Below are 18,917 nucleotides of genomic sequence, written 5' to 3' on the forward strand. Positions count from 1 at the left end.
CAGGTCTCTATTTAGATAGTCGATATGGTACAGTGGCATGATATCAAAAACAATCGAGAAGAATATGAGAGGTGATTCATCATCAAAGGCCGCCGATAATCAGGAAATGGTGAGTGACGGTCGAGAATTTGTTGAAGGGATAAGGTACGTAGGAGTAGATGTTGCGGGGACTTTAGATGTAGTCACGGGCAGCCTTCTGCAGTTCAATCAACCTCCATCCTCTGGTCTCGGGGTTGTTGACGTCCTCGGGTATTCTCGTGAGACCGATGGCATAGGTAACCAGCTGCACCTTGTCTTCCATACCAGCTGCGAGTTCACCCGTCTTAACGTTACGGTAAACATGTACCTCCTGTGTACGGCAGGTCACAACGAAGACGGGAATCTCGCCTGGTTCCAGCATACGGGCGTGAGAAACGTCAACGCCTCGGATATCGAGGATGCGGCCATCCGACTTGAGTCCCGCAGTGGTGTACTGTTTGGAAAGAGCAGCGTAAACATGGAATTGCGCATCGGAGAGCCAGAGCTTGAGCGTCTCAATATCGCCTTTGACGTAGGCATCAAGTACTTCTGGTAGAATATATTCGCGCATCTCCCTCAGGAATGATTCCATCTGGAAATTGGGATCCATTTCCCGGAACTTCTTGATGACCTGGGCAGTCTCATTTTCGGCAAAGAAGCTAGCGACACGATCCGAGATGCTGCGTGCCGTACTGATGAGAGGATTCTCAGATTCGTTGTATGTCTCCTTCAGAGCGAAGAGTTTCTGCATCATAGGATTTGAGTCCTTGAATTCGCGCCACGACTCTTTCCAAGCAGCGTCCTTGTGAAGGGTGAGGTTGGTACCCGCACTGCACCGGGCAATTGTCAGAATGGTGAAAAGAAAAGCTCCATGTGAATGTAGCACTTACTTTGGATCTTCAACCAGCGGCTCGGCCGAACGGCGCCCGCTCTTCAGCTCCTTCTCTTCACGCAGTTGTCGCTGTCTACGGCGCTCTTCCTTCTCAATCCAGCCACCATAGCGAGAGCTGCTTCCGTCATCGATGGCTTCCTTCACGTTCTTGTAGGCCTCCGTCTCACGTACGGGTCTTGTGGCCTTTTCAAGTCCGGCACCAGTGACGCTGACACCCTTCCTGATACCCTTAACAACAGGGGTATCCCATGTCCATGCAGCTCCTTTTCCGATGGCCTGGCCTGTTTTTTTCAACGCAGCCGACGTCTTCGAAGTTGCTGCACCTGAAGCGGCTTCGTAAGCGGCACGAGCGCGCTTGACATTCTCGTTCTCGGCGAACTCATGAGCAGAGGATGCGAGAGCCTTAGTAGACTCATTCCATTCCTTGGATGCCTTGAACTCTGCTTGGAGAGTCTCTCTGAAAACCTGCCATGGAGTCTTGTCTCCGTGAGGCGGCGGTGGTGGAGGCGCCTCCTTCTGTCCTTCTTCCTTGTCCCCTTCACTCTTCGCCTCTTCGCTCTTCTCACTTTTCGGTTCTTCACTCTGCTTCTCTTTTTGCTGTTGTTGCCAACGGGCAGTGGCAATATGGAATGACCGCGTCAATGGCAAAGCAGTATACGGAGAGATAAGTTGAACGCGTGTGGGAAGAGACGATTTCTGGCGCTGCAATACTGTAAGCGAGGTAGAGGCGGAGGTCGAATAAGCGCTATTTTGAATCAGAGTCCGCGAAGAAGCGATGGCATTGCCGTATGTCGTCCTCAGGCCGGGGACATGGGACCGTAAAGTGGCCGCCTGTGCGACAGCCGACATCTTGTTAGCCGAGATCATGCTCTGGAAATCCGGAGACAAAATATAAGTCAAATATCGCAAGGTAAGCGTAGTGAGAGGTGACGAAGAATATGGGTCAAACCCCAAATGTTGAGAAGTAAACAGATTTGGGGCCGTGGGGAGTAGAAGAGAAGAAGCGATTCGACTGGTGAAGAAGGGAAAAAAGTTGAGATCGCGGGTGCCAAGATCGAAAACTTCGGGCCTCGCCTTTTCCGCCGCCATTTTCTCCAGGCCCAGTCGACAAGGTAGTATTGTTGCCGATTCAACCGGATTAGCTGAGTGTATGCCCCATATTGTTTGAAGCTTTGTACTTGGTCTCTCTTTTACTTCGTTATCGCATCGGCCTTCCGCTCAATTCTAGGTTCTATCCTGCCTTTGGGCCAACTCGACTGGCCTTTCGCTGCCCTTATTTGCTTCAACTGCCGGACGTCCCCGATATTATCCTCGGCCACGCAGCAACATGAACTCTTTCACATCCTGGGTCAAGGCATTGTCACATACTAGCCGATCATGCCAGTCGCGAGTGATCTCCCCGCGCGTTCTGCGCCCCTTTTCTACCACCATGAAGGCCAGCTCAAGCGCGAAAGAAAAAACTCGCGAGATTGAGAGACAAATTCTGAATCCCAAGTCGGAACAGACCACCGAAGACAATTCGCCGCTCTCTGCTATTACTAGAATGATGCAAGGGGAAAAAGCTCGCGCTAGCCAGGGCGTCAGTCGCGACTATTCCCGCATGGCCGAGAGTTTGGAAGCAGAGATGATTAAAGACCCCTATGCCGATCGTTCTCCTCCTCACCATCTTCATGTTTACGCCCACAAACACAATACACTTCTCACGCTGACGCAACCGAACGGGAACCCAATGCTGTCGATGAGTTGTGGACACCTTGGCTTTCGGAAAGGTGGCCGTTCTGGATATGACCCAGCGTATCAGTTGACGTCCCACGTGTTTGGTCAAATCCAGGAAAGAGGCTATCTCATGAACATTCAACGGCTTGAAATCGTCTTTCAGGGCTTCGGTCAGGGTCGAGAAGCATTTACCAAGGTTCTGCTTGGCAGTGAGGGAAGGAATATTCGCGGGCTGGTGAGTCGAGTGACAGATTCGACACGGATAAAGTTCGGTGGTACGAGAAGCAGAAAGGTCCGGAGACTGGGTTAATCCTGCCTGGTATCTATATTCTCTCTCCCATACCCATCGCCTCGAGAGGCATCTATTCCTTCGCTTCAGCGTCAACTGAAAACAAGGAGCTTGGCGGGCAGCGCATTCATTTCAGTATCAGGCATTGGCTCGCACAACTAGGGTTCTTTGAGTCTCCTATGTTACTCTGCAGTGTCTGAAATCTTTAGTGAACCCCGTCTGGGCTGCAGCTATATTTGTACATTAGTCGTTTCTTTTTTCAGGAGATACACAAAAGATTCTTAGGTTGTATTCTGCATCTTGATTTCATCTCAAGCCCAACTCGCGTCTTCATTGCCTTCCAATATCAATGCTTTTTCTTGAGCGCTCTCATTTTAGATGTTGAGGAACCGTTCTGAATGCACCAAAAACCAAAAGCTTGCCATAGATGATTAGCAGCTTACCAAATACGGACTAGCGCATGATCTCCAGTGTCTCCGAAAGCTGCTGGCTGAAAGGCTCCAGCTCCTCATCTTTGATCGCGAATGTTTCTACGTGAATCTCAATTCTGCTATCTACTTTGTTTTGATTGTATGAAATTTTCCTCATCCGACATCCGTTACATAGATTTGACTTTTGTTTGAGGGTTTCAGCAATAGTCGGGTCTTGCGCGGTTACTAGATCCTCAGCGAGCGTATGCGCCGGAACTGCTCCTCTCTTGTGACGATCACCGGGTGCAGCGCAAACCCGACTTTGGGATTGAGAAGAACGGCTTGATGAGTGCCAGAATTCCTTTCTCGGGCCGTCGTCCGAGACCGTTTGGATGCACCCTCTAAATCCCTTTCTCCGTGCCTTCTTCCGAAGCACTGTCCCAGGGCAGTGTCTGCCGATAGAGAATCATGTATGTCTTGTCGGGATCATGTTGGACTAAGCCTGAGGAATAGACTCTTACCTTTGCTGTAGGTCCTGCTCGTTCCGACCACGGAATCCTTAATCGGGTCGCGAGATCGTGAGTCCAACCTCCTCTATTCCGATCTTGTGGTGTCCGAAGAGTTTCTGGGAAGTCATACGATGCGAATCCCGATTGCCAATGGAGCTACCGGGAATGCCAAGGATGATTCGAATGTTCGTGATAGCAGGGGGAAGGCAAAGCAGGTGACGACTGTCAACGGGCGAACCGTGATTGTCAAAGAGAGTTCGGTTTACAGCAATAAAGGTAGGAAGGTCTCTTTACGTTCTGCGTTTTCTCTGCCTGTGCTGAATGGAACTGTCAGGCTTCAAATCCCTAACCCAAGCTCAGCTCCTGTCCGACGCTCTGTACTATACTCCAAGTACCGACTCTCAGCCATGGCTTATCTATTACATCTCCCGCCCGTTGATCGGCTTATTCGATCCAGGGAAGATCATCTCTGCTGTAGTGCCCGGGTCGCTACCTCAAAGAGTAGTCACGAATACAGGCGCCAAATCTGGCGATTCTGCCTCTTCATTACCGAAGAAGGAAATCAAGTCGTTCGGAGAACTGCTGGCCAATTTTCCTATGATTGCAAGACAGATGCAGCCAGGCTTAGACAGACTATTTCGAGAATTTGGGAAAGAACTGGGGAAACCGTTACCGCCGCCTCCGTCGCGCTCGCCTTCCATCCCTGATGATTACGAACGTAAACCGGATCGCGATGAATATTCGGTGGATGAAGTCGCTTCTATTCGGAGCACGTCGTCCCGCAACAGAGAAGGGCTTCCCTTTAATTCCGAGGAGTACTTCGAAGATGATGAGGACTTGATGCGCCGCAGCCTGGAGACAGCAGTTACCGCCGCAATCGATCTGTTCCGGCTCGTGGACAAACAGCAGTTGTCTCTCCTCGGCGCCACCACCGACCTGACTGGACCTCTGGTAGAACGGTTGATTGAGCGTTATGTTGCCGAGCAAGTACACGAACCGCTGCTGTTCCCTCGACTATGCAGCTTCCGTCAACCCGAGGACGCAGAACTGGATTCCAGAATCCGTCATATGGAGAATCTAGATGTTTCACAAGTAGGTATCGTTGTCGAAGGAGGTCGAGAGGGCAAAAGAGAGTTGCTACATCGGCTCGGAAGAGCGGTCGAGGGGTTCCGAAAGATGACGGACGCAAAGTGTCCACACGACATGCTCAATACTTTGCTGGAGACAGTCAAGGTCTTATCATACCCCGGGACGTATGATAACGCGAATCTTCAAGCCTCGGAGAAACAGATAGCGCCTGTCACCGTAAACGCGGATATTCTGGTCTCCTTGTTACTTATTGTGGTCATCAGGTCCCAGGTCAGACATCTCCAAGCAAGACTTTTGTATATGCAGCACTTCATCTATATCGACGATGTTGATAGCGGTGAAATGGGTTATGCTTTGAGCACATTCGAGGCAGTCCTTACGTACTTAGTGACTGATTCAGCGGGCCTCCGAAGAGCCAGTGTTCGCAACAAGCGCCTGTGGAATGCCACTAGAGCCGGACGAGTTGCCGAAATGAGGGCCATTCTTGAAGCCAAAGGTGACCATAGCTCAATGGACGATGCCCCGGACGAGCCAGAAGGGAAATCAGTCTTCTTCAAAACCGATGAGGACGAAGACGTGGATGAACCGCTACGAGGACATTCTATTCATCGAAGGCTCTCAAGGTCAAATGGTGAACTCCAAGAAATTGATGAAAATCCTTCCGAGGTGCCACCACTGGCACATGTGTTCCCATTTCAAACATGGACAAACACCTCCCCGCCGAAGGAAGTTCTGCGTCCTGTGAAGAAAGTGTCGATGGATGTCCGCAGCATATCGGAGTCGTCGGCTACTTCGCTTCTCTCTCGCACCACCACAATCGAATCAATGACCAGTGCAATAGAAGGGGACAGCTCAATCGAGACGTTGACAAAAACGCAAGATCCCGCGGGTGATTCAATTCCCATGATGGCCATTGACAGTCGCCAGCCGGAGGCTCTCAAGTACTTGCTGAGCCTAGAAGAGTACTACTCATTGGAAGACATTCTCGGGGATACAAACACGGATGGAACAACGTTACTCAGTGCCGCAGTGCAACTCGCTCATCCTGAAATGGTAGAAACTTTGCTCGACTTTCTGTTCAGTGCAACTGACGAGCGAACAATTGCTGGTTACCTCAAAAAAGCAGACATGCATGGACGCACAGTTGCTCACTATTTATTCAGTACGCCGTCAGTAATGTATAGACTGGAAAGACTCATTCCTTGGCGACAACGTGACAGAAATGGCCAGACGCCGCTCTTTGCTCTGTGCAGATCTTATGATCATCCTGATTATAAATCGATGGTCAACGAGGCGTTGACCGCCGCTCAAAGATCTCAGGGAGACGGCTTGCCTTTGCGGCTGGACGATCATGTGGACTCGAAGGGAAATACACTGCTACACATCGTCGGTGATCCAGAGATCACAATTCGAATTCTACGGGAGAGCGATTGTGACCCAAACGCAACCAACGAGAAGAAGTTCACGCCTCTGATGATGGCTAGTAAGTACGGCCGCGTCGATCAAGTGCGTATCCTTTTTTTGGATCCCCGGGTCGACGTTCACCTCAAGGAAGCTCGCGGATTGACGGCCGTCGAGCTCGCCAAAGATGATGAAGTCCGTAATCGCATTGATGATCTCATTCTCGTTTCAAATTCCCCCTCGACATATGATGATCCATCTGGTCGTGTCACCACAGTTGTACGCTCGTATTTCGTTGAGGATGCCACAGTACGCTTTGTGTTGAAGTCCGGCGCCCCAAGCTCTCAGCCCCTGTCAGACGAATCTCGAGCTGGTTCCACCACCTACACTGTCACTACATGCCGTCGCACCCTCTCGGACTTCGAGAATCTTGCCCAGTGCCTCGCAATGGAGCATCCGGCCTCTTATATTCCGTCCTTTTCGGACTTTCGCAATCCTTTTCAAATCCATTCCAAACCATCTCGGTCTGTTCTCCACAACATGCAAGAGAGACTAGACAGATTCTTGAAAATCCTGCTTACCCACCCAACCTTTGCGACCCACGAGATGCTGTGGGAGTTCTTCCTAGTGCCCGAGCTGCAGCCGGAGATGATGACGGACAGGTCCCGGCGCAAGGCGTTGGTACTCTCCGAGTCGATTGCGGACGACTACGCGCCTGTGACAGTTGAAGGCATGCGTGAGACAGAACAATTCGTGGCCCAGGCCCAGGACATGGTTCGTGCCCTTCATGCCAGCACGCGCAGTCTGATTCGCCGTGGTCATTCCTTGCAGAATGCGGCGTCAGATATGGCCGACGCGCTGGCCCTGTGCTCGTCGGTAGTCTCGACTCTCCAGGAGCCCACAAACGCGCTCCCCCATTCACATGTGGACGCTTTCGCCCGCTACGCCTCCTATTTGTCAACCTCATCCTCAGACTCATCTCCGCTTCTTCAGTTCCTATCCGTCTTTGCCTCGATCGACAACACGAGTGTCGCAATACTTGGTTCGCTCTCCCGCCCTACTTCGCTCGTATCGAATCTACAATCCACAACCCGTAATCTCTCCCGCAATCGCTCCTCTCTCATCTCCTCGTCCTTGCCCCGGAAATTCAACATCAACTTTCCGGGCATGGAGGAATCCCGACAGATGTCAGTTCGCGATCTGGAACAGAAGATCCAAGAGGCTGAAGTCCATATCGGACGCCTCTCCCGGGAAATCTCATGGAACAAGGATGTTGTGGTCGGGGAACTCGCCGGGTGGACATCTTGGCGGGAGAAAGTCGGCCGGGACGCCATCCGCGCCTTCGTCAGGTCCACCCTGGTCCGAGAAAAGGAGCGAGGGAAACGCCTTGAACGGTGCTTGAACCGGATACGGGAGATGAAGTAAACCGTACAGTACGATAGATAGACTTTATGCGGCCCTGGTTCGTTTGCTTGCCTATAGAATAGTTTTGTGCCTACTTCCTTCTCGTTCAAAGCCTTTAATTTTTAATGACCCACTACATCTGTGACGACGCTGATGAAAATGAGGATGAGGTACGGTGGCATCAATGCATTGTCTGCCATTCTTCCTTTTAGAAGGGATCATGTTCGATATTTATACAACTTGTGAGGAAAAAGAGATTCAAGAATGTACAACTCCTGGACCTTTTCTTTCCAGCGACGTGGGTATGTGTTCAATAGTCATGCCTCTGGTGTGTACAGCCTACGACCAAACAAAGTTCTGACTTCTGGGAATGCCCATTAGAACCACTAAGCAATTGACAAATCCCGAGTATTCAAAAGCTCTCGACGAGCGTTACCAGTGCCTGAGAGATTTGGGAAGGGCACTCTACTCAAAGCTATGGCGCCTTTGACATCGCGATCCACGAGGATTAAACGCTTAAAACTAAGTGGCACGTACATTCAGAATTCGAAAAGAGGTGACGTGCTTCTCTCGATTGATGGAAGACGGAAAAGTTGATCTGTAGACGGAATTTGGTTGCGGACCTCGCGCCGAGCTTTTCGGTGTGGCCTTTGAGGGCCTGCTTGCGGCTCAGGCAAGCTTAATTCATCGATAGTTCTCAACGATGATTGCCACCCAATCTCTGCTACTTTCCCTGACACCATTCGATTCAATGGAGACACAACGACCACTTGCTTCGGAACAAAGCCGGCCCGCCATGGCTCCGTGGGCAATTCGGATTTCCCTGGGCGCTCTTGCACAGACGCTTGTGGGAGCCTGGCTTCTGACTGCTTTGGAGCAGCAAATGAGCCAAGAGGCGAAACCGGCATGGCATCTGCGTTTGCGCAAAGTGCTCGAGTCACGGCTTCCAGCCTCGTTGCCTCTTCCGCGACGTATGTCTTAGTAGTTGGACCGCTGTTGTCAGATATCGACAATTCGCGGCTGTGTCTGATTTTCGGCGTGCTGCAAAATGAGTAGGTAGCAATGTTGTCGTCGAGAGGAGATACTGCAGCGTATTTAGAATTTGCGTAATCGCGTTTCCCTTTCTTGTATCGCTTCCAGGATTGTCGAAGCCTTCTGATGAGGAGGACGGTCAGGGCTATAAAAGCCACAGTGGTAATAACTATGAATACTACCGCGGCAGCAATGGAGCTCTTCTTGTAGCTCCAATGCGGGAGAAAGGACTTATGCGATGGTGTTGGTGTCACGGAATCCGCGGTTGAGCTCACGGTTCTCTTGTATACTGCTGTGGGCGTACATGTGCATCGGGTCTTCTTCGAAGCCAATCTGTGCGATTTTGTAGATTCTGTGCGTGTCTCCATCCCTATCGACGATTGATGCTTTGTCGAGCCCCCCAAGCCAGTGGTGAAATCTAAGTGCGTGGAATCGTCGGATGTATCGACCTCATCGCTCAGCTCGAATCGGTCATCTCCTCTGAGGCTCAGTTGCTGAATATGCAGTTTATCTTTGAAGAAATTGTAGATGCTGTCCCATCTATCCTTTGGCCATGAACGAATCCCTTTCGGAGCGGTTGATAATGGTATTGAAGCGGATACCACTCCGGATCGTGACGGCAGCAATGCTGATGACACGATGGAAGGTTCTGGAGAGCAGAAATTCAAGGGAGAGCCCGACTGGAGAGTGTACATGGCACTACAAAGTAATGCGAGCATGACGAGTAGGCTTCCTTGCATCCTGGTTTCCAAAAGGTCGACTCAGGATACCATAATAAAAACCTCACACTCAAGACATAGGTACAATGAGTGGAGGAACCACCGTGAGGAAGATCTGGATGGAAATCATTCACATGTTACTCTCTGAGCAGCTGAGGCTCGGTACTGTGCCGGTAAAAGCAGGCACGATGGCAGTGGTCGACGCACCTTCCTTCTGCGCATTTTGTATACTTTCAACCAACAGACGCAACGCTGGATATCAGCATCAAAACATGCATAATCTCCAAAGCTTTAATGAGGCACAATGTAAGACGGGAGGATTGAGTTGCGTTGTGACGAAGACTTGGACATCTCGGAGACCTTGTTGCAATGTCTGAAAAGACGTTACGATGGAAGCAATTCTGGCACTTGGTGAAGACTACTCACTGGCTGATAAACATTGACCATAATTTTCCGAGGCATATAGCGACACACAAACCACTTCACAACCATATACCTCTCTACTTAAAAACCATATGTTGATGAAGGGGACACAAAGCACAGAAGACACAGCACGTGACGGTGAAATCATAATCATGGCGGCAGATACACTAATCCCAAAAAGGATATATAGATCTAGATGCCTGCTTCTCCACAAACGACGTCATGGTCGCTTATCATTGCTGCCTTCAAGCTATATAAATCCCCAGCATTTGAGAATACGCCATCAGGAACATCATCAACACATACTTGAATGGGAATATCTCAGCCCTTCCCTTTTCGCAGCTCAATAACACGAACATTTTTTACACAAACGCAGTTCACCATGCCTCTTGTCGTCCCAGGAATCAACTCGAACATGGGTTCTGATAAGGGCGAATGGCTCAACAAGCTCGCCGGCAAAAAAATCAGTGACTCTACCAGCGATGTGAATGTGCGATTTCGGACTATTTTACTCTGATCGTAAATTAGGTTGCTGATGGTGAACAGACCTTTGCGAAGAAGGATTTACCCGAGCACCATCGAGTTCTTCGTCCCGGTGACGCGATGACTATGGATCATAGACCGGAAAGGTATGCATGCCTGCCTAGTTATTATATCTACGTTGATATGGACAAATTCTGATGACTTGTTATTTGCCAGACTCAACATCCACCTTGACGAAGAGGATAAAGTCAAGGATGTCAACTTTGGTTGAGTTACGATGTTGGAATATGACAGTTGATGGTTTAGGATCTATACGAAAGTCTTACTCCTAATCACGTGTGATGAGACATGTCCTGGATTGATGAAATAATGTGATGTGATGTCTATCATGAGTCGTTTCTATATTCCCGTAGAGTATCATTAGGCCGAAAGAAACCCGAAGGAACAACGGAGTGAAGAAGAAGATTAGAGTAGTCTTCAGAGCTCTAAACTTGCTCCGCCTTCCACCTAAGTAGAGTGAACGAGTGCTTGGGGAACTTGTAGGCACCCTTGCCGTCCCAAGTGCTTTCCGTCAGGCCAACTTCCTGTTTTCCCTTCATGTTGCAGGCCGAGACACTGTTTCCAGTGACCACGAATACAGTGACATCACCAGTAGCCCCCTCGAACTTGCTCTCCATATCCTTTTCGTCGCTGATGTTGACGACAGCAACATTAACATATCCGTCCTCTCCCAAGGTGGCACTGACATCCAGCCAGGGTGTGTCCTTGACGGCGCGGATCCACTTGGGACTCGTTTCGCCCTCATAGGCACCGCAAGAGACGTGCGCATTGATGGTCCAGCCTCGCATATACTTCGAGAACAGGTACAAGGGCCACCAGATAGTCTGCTTTATGATACCGTCCTTGGTCGTCATCAAGGGGGAGATGACATTGACGCTCTGTGCAATACAGGCCATCCCGACGTCTCTGCTCTTACGCACAAAGACGTTGAGCCAGATGGCCACGGCCAGAGCGTCGGAGAGGGTATAGCTTTCCTCAGCGCCCTTGCTGCCCTCAGCGCGCAGGGGGTCCCACACGTTCCACTCGTCAAAGCAGATTGTGGGCCGCGGCTGGTCAGGAGGAATACCGTTCTCAATCATGGCAAGGTCGATGAGGGACGAGGTAATCTCAATCGCGCGTTCAGCGGCTAGGGGAGCAGTGATGTTGGGGAGATGAGTTGAACCGCAGGTGTAGAGATGGATACTGTGCATGTCGATGAGAGGGACGGTGCTAGTAGAGAGAGGCGAGTGAGCGGGAAGCAGGCAATGTTTCAGTGTGTAGTAGTCCCATGAGGCAGTGCCGTCTTGGCCACAGAGGATCAACTTCAGAGTGGGGTCAAGCAGCTTCAGCGCTAGGAAGTATATTAGCATGACTGGTTGGTTCTTGCGGAGTCGAAGCGAATAGGTTCTCACCCTTTGCCCACTGGTAGGCCTTGTGAGCGTACTCCTCCTTGGTCATCTGGGCGACCTGCCATGGTCCCCACACTTCGTTACCAAGAGCCCAGTACTTGATCTAGAGTCTATGTTATTGCCTGGCAAATGACCAGTAGCACAGATGACATACATTATAAGGCTCTTCACGGCCATTCTTCCTCCGGAGATTGGCATAATAAGTGTCTTTTGTACCGTTACAGTACTCAACCCACGCAAGAGCTAGACACCCACATTAGTATAAGCCGAAAGGAAGTACGAAGCTGGCATGCTTTACCTTCATCGAGAGTCCCTGGAGTCAAATGTCAGCATTCGCATTATAGAACAGCTGGACCGTATCGTACCTGTGCCAAAGTTCAAGCAAAAGTAAGGCTCAGTTCCAAGAAGCTCGCACCACTTCAGGAACTCGTCTGTTCCAAACTGGTTGGTCTCAGTTCCCAGCCAAGCCAGCTCGGGTCTTAGAGCCATGATTGAGTTAACAATTCGCTCAAAGGCTAATTCCTAAAGCTCTAGCTGGAGATGCAGTTACCTTGCAGGCCGTTGATCTTTGGGACCGACACCATCAATCCAGTGATATGTAGCCGTAAAATTACCACCAGGGTAACGAACAACAGGGATGTTCAACTCCTTGAGGGCTTCCAGTACATCTTTACGAAAGCCATTCTCGTCCGACAGAGGATTGCCTGGGTCATAGATGCCTCCATAAATACATCGGCCCATATGCCTGAGATCATAGGTTAGCACACGCTCGGAGTTGCAATGTCTTCAGCATCAAGCATGGATTGGTCTTACTCTGTGAACCCGGCATAGATATTAGGGTTGATCTTGGAAATGCGTCGCGATGCATGAACGGAGATACTTGGTGTCTCCTGCTCACTGAGCTTCGTGAAAGTAGTCATGATGGGAGTTGGCAGTCAACAAATCCCGGCGAAATGAGTCAAGTATATTCGACGACTAAGAGATCTCAAAGCCCAACAGGAACGATAGACTGGGGAAGAAGGAATAATAATGAATCAGTACTATTATCCGAAGCAACCGCAACTGATTCGTCTCGATAAGGCGCTCTCAAACTCCAGCTTGTATTCTGGATTTATCCTCGGCCATCGCTCCATCATTATATTGAATTGGGCAAATTCCCTGCGGGGGAAAATCCAGGCCTCTAACGATGATTCCACTGATGAGGAGATGTTGAGCGCCGTAGCTGATGACAACTGGAACAGTTGGCTGGGGATTCCTGCTTAGTGTTGGAGCCGAGCAAACGCCACCAGTTGTTCCATCAATCAGCTTGCTTGCTCTCCTGGTGATGTTCTGCTCTGATTTGTTGCTTTCGACTTTCTGACAGCGAAACTAGCTCCCCACATAGCCCGGCTATGGCTGTCTTTCGGCTTTCCCTTGCCGTGGGTTTAAGAGTGATTGACGTGCGGCAGGATTTGTTGGTTTCACATTTAGCCAGTCTGCTCAGAATTTGAAGGTGCTGCGCGAGGTGCCCCGATCAAGGAAACTTGGCCTTTTGGCAATTACTCCGCCGGATATTCCTGTTCTAAGCTTCGCGAGAGGTCGTTGCTGCACGATAAACGATATGGCGTTGACTTTATTGCGTCGCGTGGTGCTACCACTCGATTGCGAGAATCTGAACCCCAGTACGGAGTAGATGTCCTTAAAAAGGCCCTGCGGAGCACCCCAGGACGATCCTTTTCATTCTCCGCATTTTTTTGGTTTTCCCCAGAGGAATAATCGTTGTTACTATTAATCCAGATCCTTTATTGGTGTGATCATGCGCTTGAGTCCGTCGTGGTACCAGGTATGTGCAGCAATGCCTCAGGTACTTGACTCTATACTGACCTGTCGGTGGCTAGTTCCTGGTGGGCGTCTTCGCCTCCCTGGGTTCGTTCCTTTTTGGCTGTACGTATACTATCCGCTGGACCTTGAGTGTTCACAGCGCTGACCTGCGGTGTCAAGATGATTTGGGTGTCATTGCAGAGGTCATTGCGTGTAAATCTTTCGAGGCAAAGTTTGCCGCAAATGACACGCAAACGTGAGTGTATCTGCTTTTGCTGGTTAGAGGGCTCATGAAGTTTGACGCCTGCGTAGTGGGTTGGTAGTGTCCATGTTCACGACGGGAGCCTTCTTTGGGGCAGGGTTTGCCGGTCCCAGCGGTGATTATTTGGGACGACGATGGACCATCGCGATCGGTTGCCTAGTCTTCTGCCTCGGAGGCGGTCTTCAAACTGGTGCCCAGACCATTGCATACTTGTACACCGGAAGATTCTTCGCCGGGCTCGGGTAGGTTGAATGCCCTCAAGCAGACCGGGCGACCTTGCTAATGGAGAACCCAGAGTTGGTTTCCTCACCATGATTGTTCCCATGTACCAAGCCGAAATCTGCCACCCCAAGATTCGAGGCCGTGTGACAGCCTTGCAGCAGTTCATGCTGGGTGTCGGTGCGCTGTGTGCCGCGTGGATCTCATATGGAACCTACGTCGGATTTCATCCATCGAACAACGCTCAGTGGCAAGTTCCACTTGGTCTGCAGATCGCTCCTGCAGTCGTCCTGGGTCTACTGATCATGTTCTTCCCTGAGGTGATAAGATAGAATGCTTCCCTTACAGAATGCGGTGCTAACACAAGAACAGTCACCTCGTTGGCTTATTGACCATGGCTTCAACGAAAAGGGCCTACAGACCCTCGCAAAGCTCCATGCTCATGGTAATGAGGATGACGCGTGGGTGCGCGCAGAGTACAATCAGATTCAGGAGAGCATTGTGTATGAGCACGAGCACGAGGCCAAGTCCTACATTGAGTTATTCACTAATCGGTCGTCCTTCCGCCGCCTTTTCCTATGCTGTGCCGTGCAGGCGTCCGTGCAAATGACTGGTGTCTCGGCGATCCAGTGAGTATTCTCCATATGTGACGACTAGCAGTGTGATTTTAACGATGAGAAACCTTGCAGATACTATTCTGTGACAATCTATAAACAGATCGGCATTGCGGGCGACGACACGCTCAAGTACCAGGCGATCAATTCAATCATCGCTTTGGTCGCGGAGTGCCTATGCATGGCGTTCATTGATCGTTTCGGTCGCCGCTGGACTCTCATCGGTGGCAACCTGGGCAACATGGTCACCTTCATCATCGCGTGTATCCTGCTGGCGCGGTTCCCTCCTGAAGCCAACAACACCGGTGCTCACTGGGGCTTCATCATCATGACCTGGTTGTACAACTTCTCCTTCTCGTGCACCTGCGGTCCCCTTTCGTGGATTATCCCTGCCGAAGTATTCGACACACGGACACGTTCGAAGGGTGTCTCCATTGCCACAATGACATCGTTTGCGTTCAACACCATGATCGGTCAAGTGACGCCGATCGCCATGACAAATATTCGTTACCGCTACTACTACCTCTTCATTATCTGCAATTTCACTAATGCACTGTTTTTCTGGCTGCTCCTTCCCGAGACCAAGAAATTGCCTCTCGAGGAGATGAACTACCTGTTCTCCAACGCTCCCTGGATCGTGCCTGGTACCCGCAAGGAGGATTATACCCCGCACGACTTGGAGCGCAAGCTCGAGGAACAAGAAGAGAAACGGGCTGTTTTTGCGACGCATCACGAGTGAATTCTTTGATAATGACGAGAAGAGTGCAGCTAGTCGGGGAGTGAGGACCAAGCTATTTCCACAATCCCATGGCACGTTGCTCGAGCTGTATATGTCTGAGATGGAGTGAGAATGTCTAGTATTTTGCTCTTTCGTTGACACTTTGTTAACTAATTGGGAGAATGTACATAGACTATTCAAGAAGGTTAGTTTTTGACCAATATCTCAGTCGTCATAACGAACAGCAAGTACGGGTAATTATTGTTCTCATGAGTGCCTGACTGCAACTAGAAGAAGATAAAGCGGCATTGCCATCTGTATCTGAGAGAAGTGTAATAGACTATTTTCTCGGAGGTGGAACTTAACGGGGTGTCTATTGGATAATTCCACATGCCAGTGTTCATGACATGAACGGACGAACTATTCTAATGAACCAAATGTAGTTACTGTGTGAATAAGTTTGTGTTGCATATTCATTCGGAGTCAGAACTATACCCGGCTAACCCGAGGGACAATGTGGATGACTTTGCTGCTGGCAGACTTGCATTCGCTTTCTGCGGATCTGACGTAGAAGAGGGCCCCAAGGACTTCGTCGTCTTGGCATCCTCTGCAGCCGGTGGCACTTCAACAGCGGCTGGTGTTTTGCTATCTTTCGAAGGAGATTGCATTTTGGGAGCGTCTGCTTTACTTTCGCTGGGCGAAGGCCGTTCCGCAGCGCCTTCACTCGCGGATTTCCGTCTCTTGCCTGGTAACAAGAGTTCTTTGTTTTTATCCCGTCGTCTCTTCCGTGCAGGAATCTTCCAGTCCTCTCCTTCGTTGGACAGCAAAACATCTGCTGATGAATTTTCCAGCAAAGCTTTCTCTGCTTCTTCTCGCTGTCGACGGAATAGTTCAAGCTGCTCTGCAGTCTCTTTCTTCACGGCCGCTTCTTGAGCACGCGTCGACTCCATGATGGAGTCGAGGAACTCCACTTCGTCCTCGTCCAGAGACCGGAACTGGTTCTTCAGTTTTATCTTCTCTTCAAAAGCTTCCTGCTTGGCCACTACGCAGCAGAACAATCATCCTAACATGTCAGTCCAAATGGGATCTATCCAAGAGAGCACCGCAAGCTGCCTTTGCGCGATGTGGTACTTACTCTTGTTCTGCTGCAAGACATCATACAGACTTTTCCCGCCCTCCTGCCTGCCTAGCTCCGCCTTGCGTCTCCGCTCCTCCTCCAATTCGTGCTGTGCACGACGCCATTCATCATCACGCTCTACTGGCTCCTGATCGGTTCCAGCAGCCACGAAACCAGACGACATCTCGACTCTTCCCCTTAGGATGGGGGGCTCTGTGTCTGTAGATGCAGGATACTCCGGGAGTATGATGCAGATGTGACACCAAATACGTAGTAATCACTTGTCTTCGGCAATCAATAACGATACTTGATTAAGGAATATCCGAGTTTAGCATTTGCGTCGTTCGGCGCTGATGGTGCAGGGAGAATCTTGAGCTTGCGTTGGGGTAATGTTCTGATGGACTGGCAGAAATCAAGGCGGTGAATGGCTACTGTTGCCGTCACCGCCTTGTACTAAGTATTCTCCTAATCAAGTCCATTTTAGGCAAAATGCATGTGGATGCAGGCCCACTCACTGGACTTTTGCCAATGCAAGTTTGCAACATTGCGAGGTTCCATCCAGGAACCCAGATAAGCTGGAACTACTCCAAATAGTGCAGGTGGTTTACAGCCTGAAATGCTTATCTGACATTCCTGGCCTCTGAATCGATAGATGCCATGCTTTACAAGGGATCTTCAGACCTTGTCTTTCGATGTACCTCTCTAGGTTCTGCTATTTGCTCAAATGAGGAATGCCTGGATAATGAGGCATACCGCTCGGATAATTGCTCCCTATGTTGGCCAGACATATCTACGGATGCTCCCCCACTCTTTGAGAGGGGCGACTCCGCCCATCGTAGCTCGTATAGCGTCATAGCCTCCTGCTTGGACCTGCCTAACTATGCGGTTTCTCGCGGCTCGGAGCTCAAGGCAGCTTATAAATCCCTCTTTCACCCCTTGTCTTCCATGTTCTCTCCCGAGAACCATCGTTCCCTACTGCAGCTGCATTCCAGTCCAGAATATCAGCTAGTATATCCTTTGTTCATTCGTGCAAAATGTCGACTCTCGAGCATACGAAGTACGTGATCGTGAGATGGTGATGCGCAAGAGAATTGCTTCGCTAACAATTTCCAATCTGTAGGAAGACCTACACCCTGAACACGGGTGACAAGATCCCCGCAGTCGGTCTCGGTACCTGGCAATCTAAGCCCAACGAAGTCAGAGAGGCCGTCAAAATTGCTCTGTTGAAGGGTTATCGCCATATTGACACGTGAGTTGAACGTGCCTCTGTTCATCATGTCAAAGGTTCTGCTGGACTGACCAATCTTAGTGCCCTCGCCTACGGTAACGAAGCTGAAGTAGGCCAGGGCATCATGGACTCCGGTGTTCCTCGCGAAGAGATCTGGATTACCACCAAGCTCGATAACACATGGCATCACCGTGTCCAAGAGGGAATTGACTCGTCTCTCAAGAGCCTTGGTGTCGACTACGTCGATCTTTACCTTATGCACTGGCCATGCTCGACCGATCCCAATGATAAGTCGAAGCACCTTCCTGACTGGGACTTCATCAAGACATGGTAAGCTTCTGGAATTTTTCAATAAGGAATGTTGTTATAATAACAAGTACCATAGGCAAGAGATGCAGAAACTGCCCGCCACTGGCAAGGTCCGCAACATTGGTGTTTCTAACTTTGGTATCAGAAACCTTGAGAAGCTTCTCAACGACCCAAGCACCAAGATTCTCCCCGCAGTCAACCAGATTGAACTGCACCCGAACAACCCCTCGCCTAAGCTCGTGGCCTACAACACTTCCAAGGGTATTCATTCTACCGGCTACTCTTGCCTTGGCTCAACAAACTCTCCTTTGTACAAGGATCAGACTCTCTTGCAAATCGCGGAAAAGAAGGGCAAGACCCCTCAGCAGGTTCTGCTTCAGTGGGGTCTACAGAAAGGATGGAGTGTAATCCCAAAGTCTGTCAACAAGGAGCGCATTGAAACCAACTTTGAGCTTGATGGTTGGGATCTCACAGCCGACGAGGTAAATCAATTGGATAACCTCAAGGACCGCTTCAAGGTCTGTGGTGACAGCTGGCTGCCCGTCAAGGTTTTCTTTGGTGATGACGAGTAAATGTTTCTTAACTGATGATGCGCATATCTTGTGAAATGTCGCTGCGTGTCTGACTTATCTAGATATCCAATTGATAGATCGAATTGCTTTGTATATCCGCTCAAGTATTTAAAGTGGATTAGAGAGGTTAACAGTCAAGTCTATCAGCAGACCTCTAGTAATTTTAGTCTGAACTGAATCTTCAACGCTCTTCCTCACTAGCATTGAAAGTCGGATAATCCTTATCACTAAATGGAACAGATCGA

General features: G+C 50.0%; 8 protein-coding genes across 8 annotated transcripts; 4 read left to right on the forward strand and 4 right to left on the reverse strand.

Moving 5' to 3' along the window:
• Positions 1-172: 172 nt before the first annotated feature.
• Positions 173-1,999, reverse strand: tim44 (protein translocase subunit TIM44; the record flags this gene model as incomplete). The annotated part of the gene is made up of 2 exons (XM_043270009.1): positions 173-848; positions 909-1,999. The coding sequence occupies 2 exons, from the start codon at positions 1,997-1,999 to the stop codon at positions 173-175; spliced, it is 1,767 nt and encodes a 588-aa protein (XP_043125944.1).
• Positions 2,000-2,339: 340 nt separating this feature from the next.
• On the forward strand, positions 2,340-7,749 carry Aspvir_006820 (putative VPS9 domain protein; the record flags this gene model as incomplete). Its single annotated transcript, XM_043270010.1, has 6 exons — positions 2,340-2,861; positions 3,387-3,485; positions 3,554-3,628; positions 3,682-3,795; positions 3,858-4,110; positions 4,169-7,749. The coding sequence occupies 6 exons, from the start codon at positions 2,340-2,342 to the stop codon at positions 7,747-7,749; spliced, it is 4,644 nt and encodes a 1,547-aa protein (XP_043125945.1).
• Positions 7,750-8,267: 518 nt separating this feature from the next.
• Positions 8,268-9,479, reverse strand: Aspvir_006821 (uncharacterized protein; the record flags this gene model as incomplete). Its single annotated transcript, XM_043270011.1, has 1 exon — positions 8,268-9,479. The coding sequence occupies one exon, from the start codon at positions 9,477-9,479 to the stop codon at positions 8,268-8,270; it is 1,212 nt and encodes a 403-aa protein (XP_043125946.1).
• An 805-nt stretch (positions 9,480-10,284) lies between these two features.
• Positions 10,285-10,656, forward strand: Aspvir_006822 (uncharacterized protein; the record flags this gene model as incomplete). The annotated part of the gene is made up of 3 exons (XM_043270012.1): positions 10,285-10,392; positions 10,449-10,531; positions 10,602-10,656. 3 exons carry the CDS (start codon positions 10,285-10,287, stop codon positions 10,654-10,656), a joined length of 246 nt encoding a protein of 81 aa, XP_043125947.1.
• Positions 10,657-10,870: 214 nt separating this feature from the next.
• Positions 10,871-12,753, reverse strand: Aspvir_006823 (alpha-N-arabinofuranosidase; the record flags this gene model as incomplete). Its single annotated transcript, XM_043270013.1, has 7 exons — positions 10,871-11,775; positions 11,837-11,936; positions 11,988-12,076; positions 12,132-12,146; positions 12,199-12,311; positions 12,384-12,578; positions 12,647-12,753. The coding sequence occupies 7 exons, from the start codon at positions 12,751-12,753 to the stop codon at positions 10,871-10,873; spliced, it is 1,524 nt and encodes a 507-aa protein (XP_043125948.1).
• An 875-nt stretch (positions 12,754-13,628) lies between these two features.
• Aspvir_006824 (uncharacterized protein) lies at positions 13,629-15,467 on the forward strand (the record flags this gene model as incomplete). The annotated part of the gene is made up of 7 exons (XM_043270014.1): positions 13,629-13,655; positions 13,711-13,756; positions 13,814-13,889; positions 13,946-14,137; positions 14,191-14,434; positions 14,487-14,743; positions 14,804-15,467. The coding sequence occupies 7 exons, from the start codon at positions 13,629-13,631 to the stop codon at positions 15,465-15,467; spliced, it is 1,506 nt and encodes a 501-aa protein (XP_043125949.1).
• Positions 15,468-15,919: 452 nt separating this feature from the next.
• Positions 15,920-16,747, reverse strand: Aspvir_006825 (PSME3-interacting protein; the record flags this gene model as incomplete). The annotated part of the gene is made up of 2 exons (XM_043270015.1): positions 15,920-16,488; positions 16,582-16,747. 2 exons carry the CDS (start codon positions 16,745-16,747, stop codon positions 15,920-15,922), a joined length of 735 nt encoding a protein of 244 aa, XP_043125950.1.
• An 850-nt stretch (positions 16,748-17,597) lies between these two features.
• On the forward strand, positions 17,598-18,672 carry gcy1 (putative glycerol dehydrogenase Gcy1; the record flags this gene model as incomplete). The annotated part of the gene is made up of 4 exons (XM_043270016.1): positions 17,598-17,620; positions 17,684-17,812; positions 17,873-18,121; positions 18,177-18,672. 4 exons carry the CDS (start codon positions 17,598-17,600, stop codon positions 18,670-18,672), a joined length of 897 nt encoding a protein of 298 aa, XP_043125951.1.
• Positions 18,673-18,917: the final 245 nt, after the last annotated feature.

The sequence above is a fragment of the Aspergillus viridinutans genome, assembly GCF_018404265.1.
Source record: "Aspergillus viridinutans IFM 47045 DNA, scaffold_4, whole genome shotgun sequence".
In the NCBI taxonomy this organism is placed as follows: domain Eukaryota; kingdom Fungi; phylum Ascomycota; class Eurotiomycetes; order Eurotiales; family Aspergillaceae; genus Aspergillus; species Aspergillus viridinutans.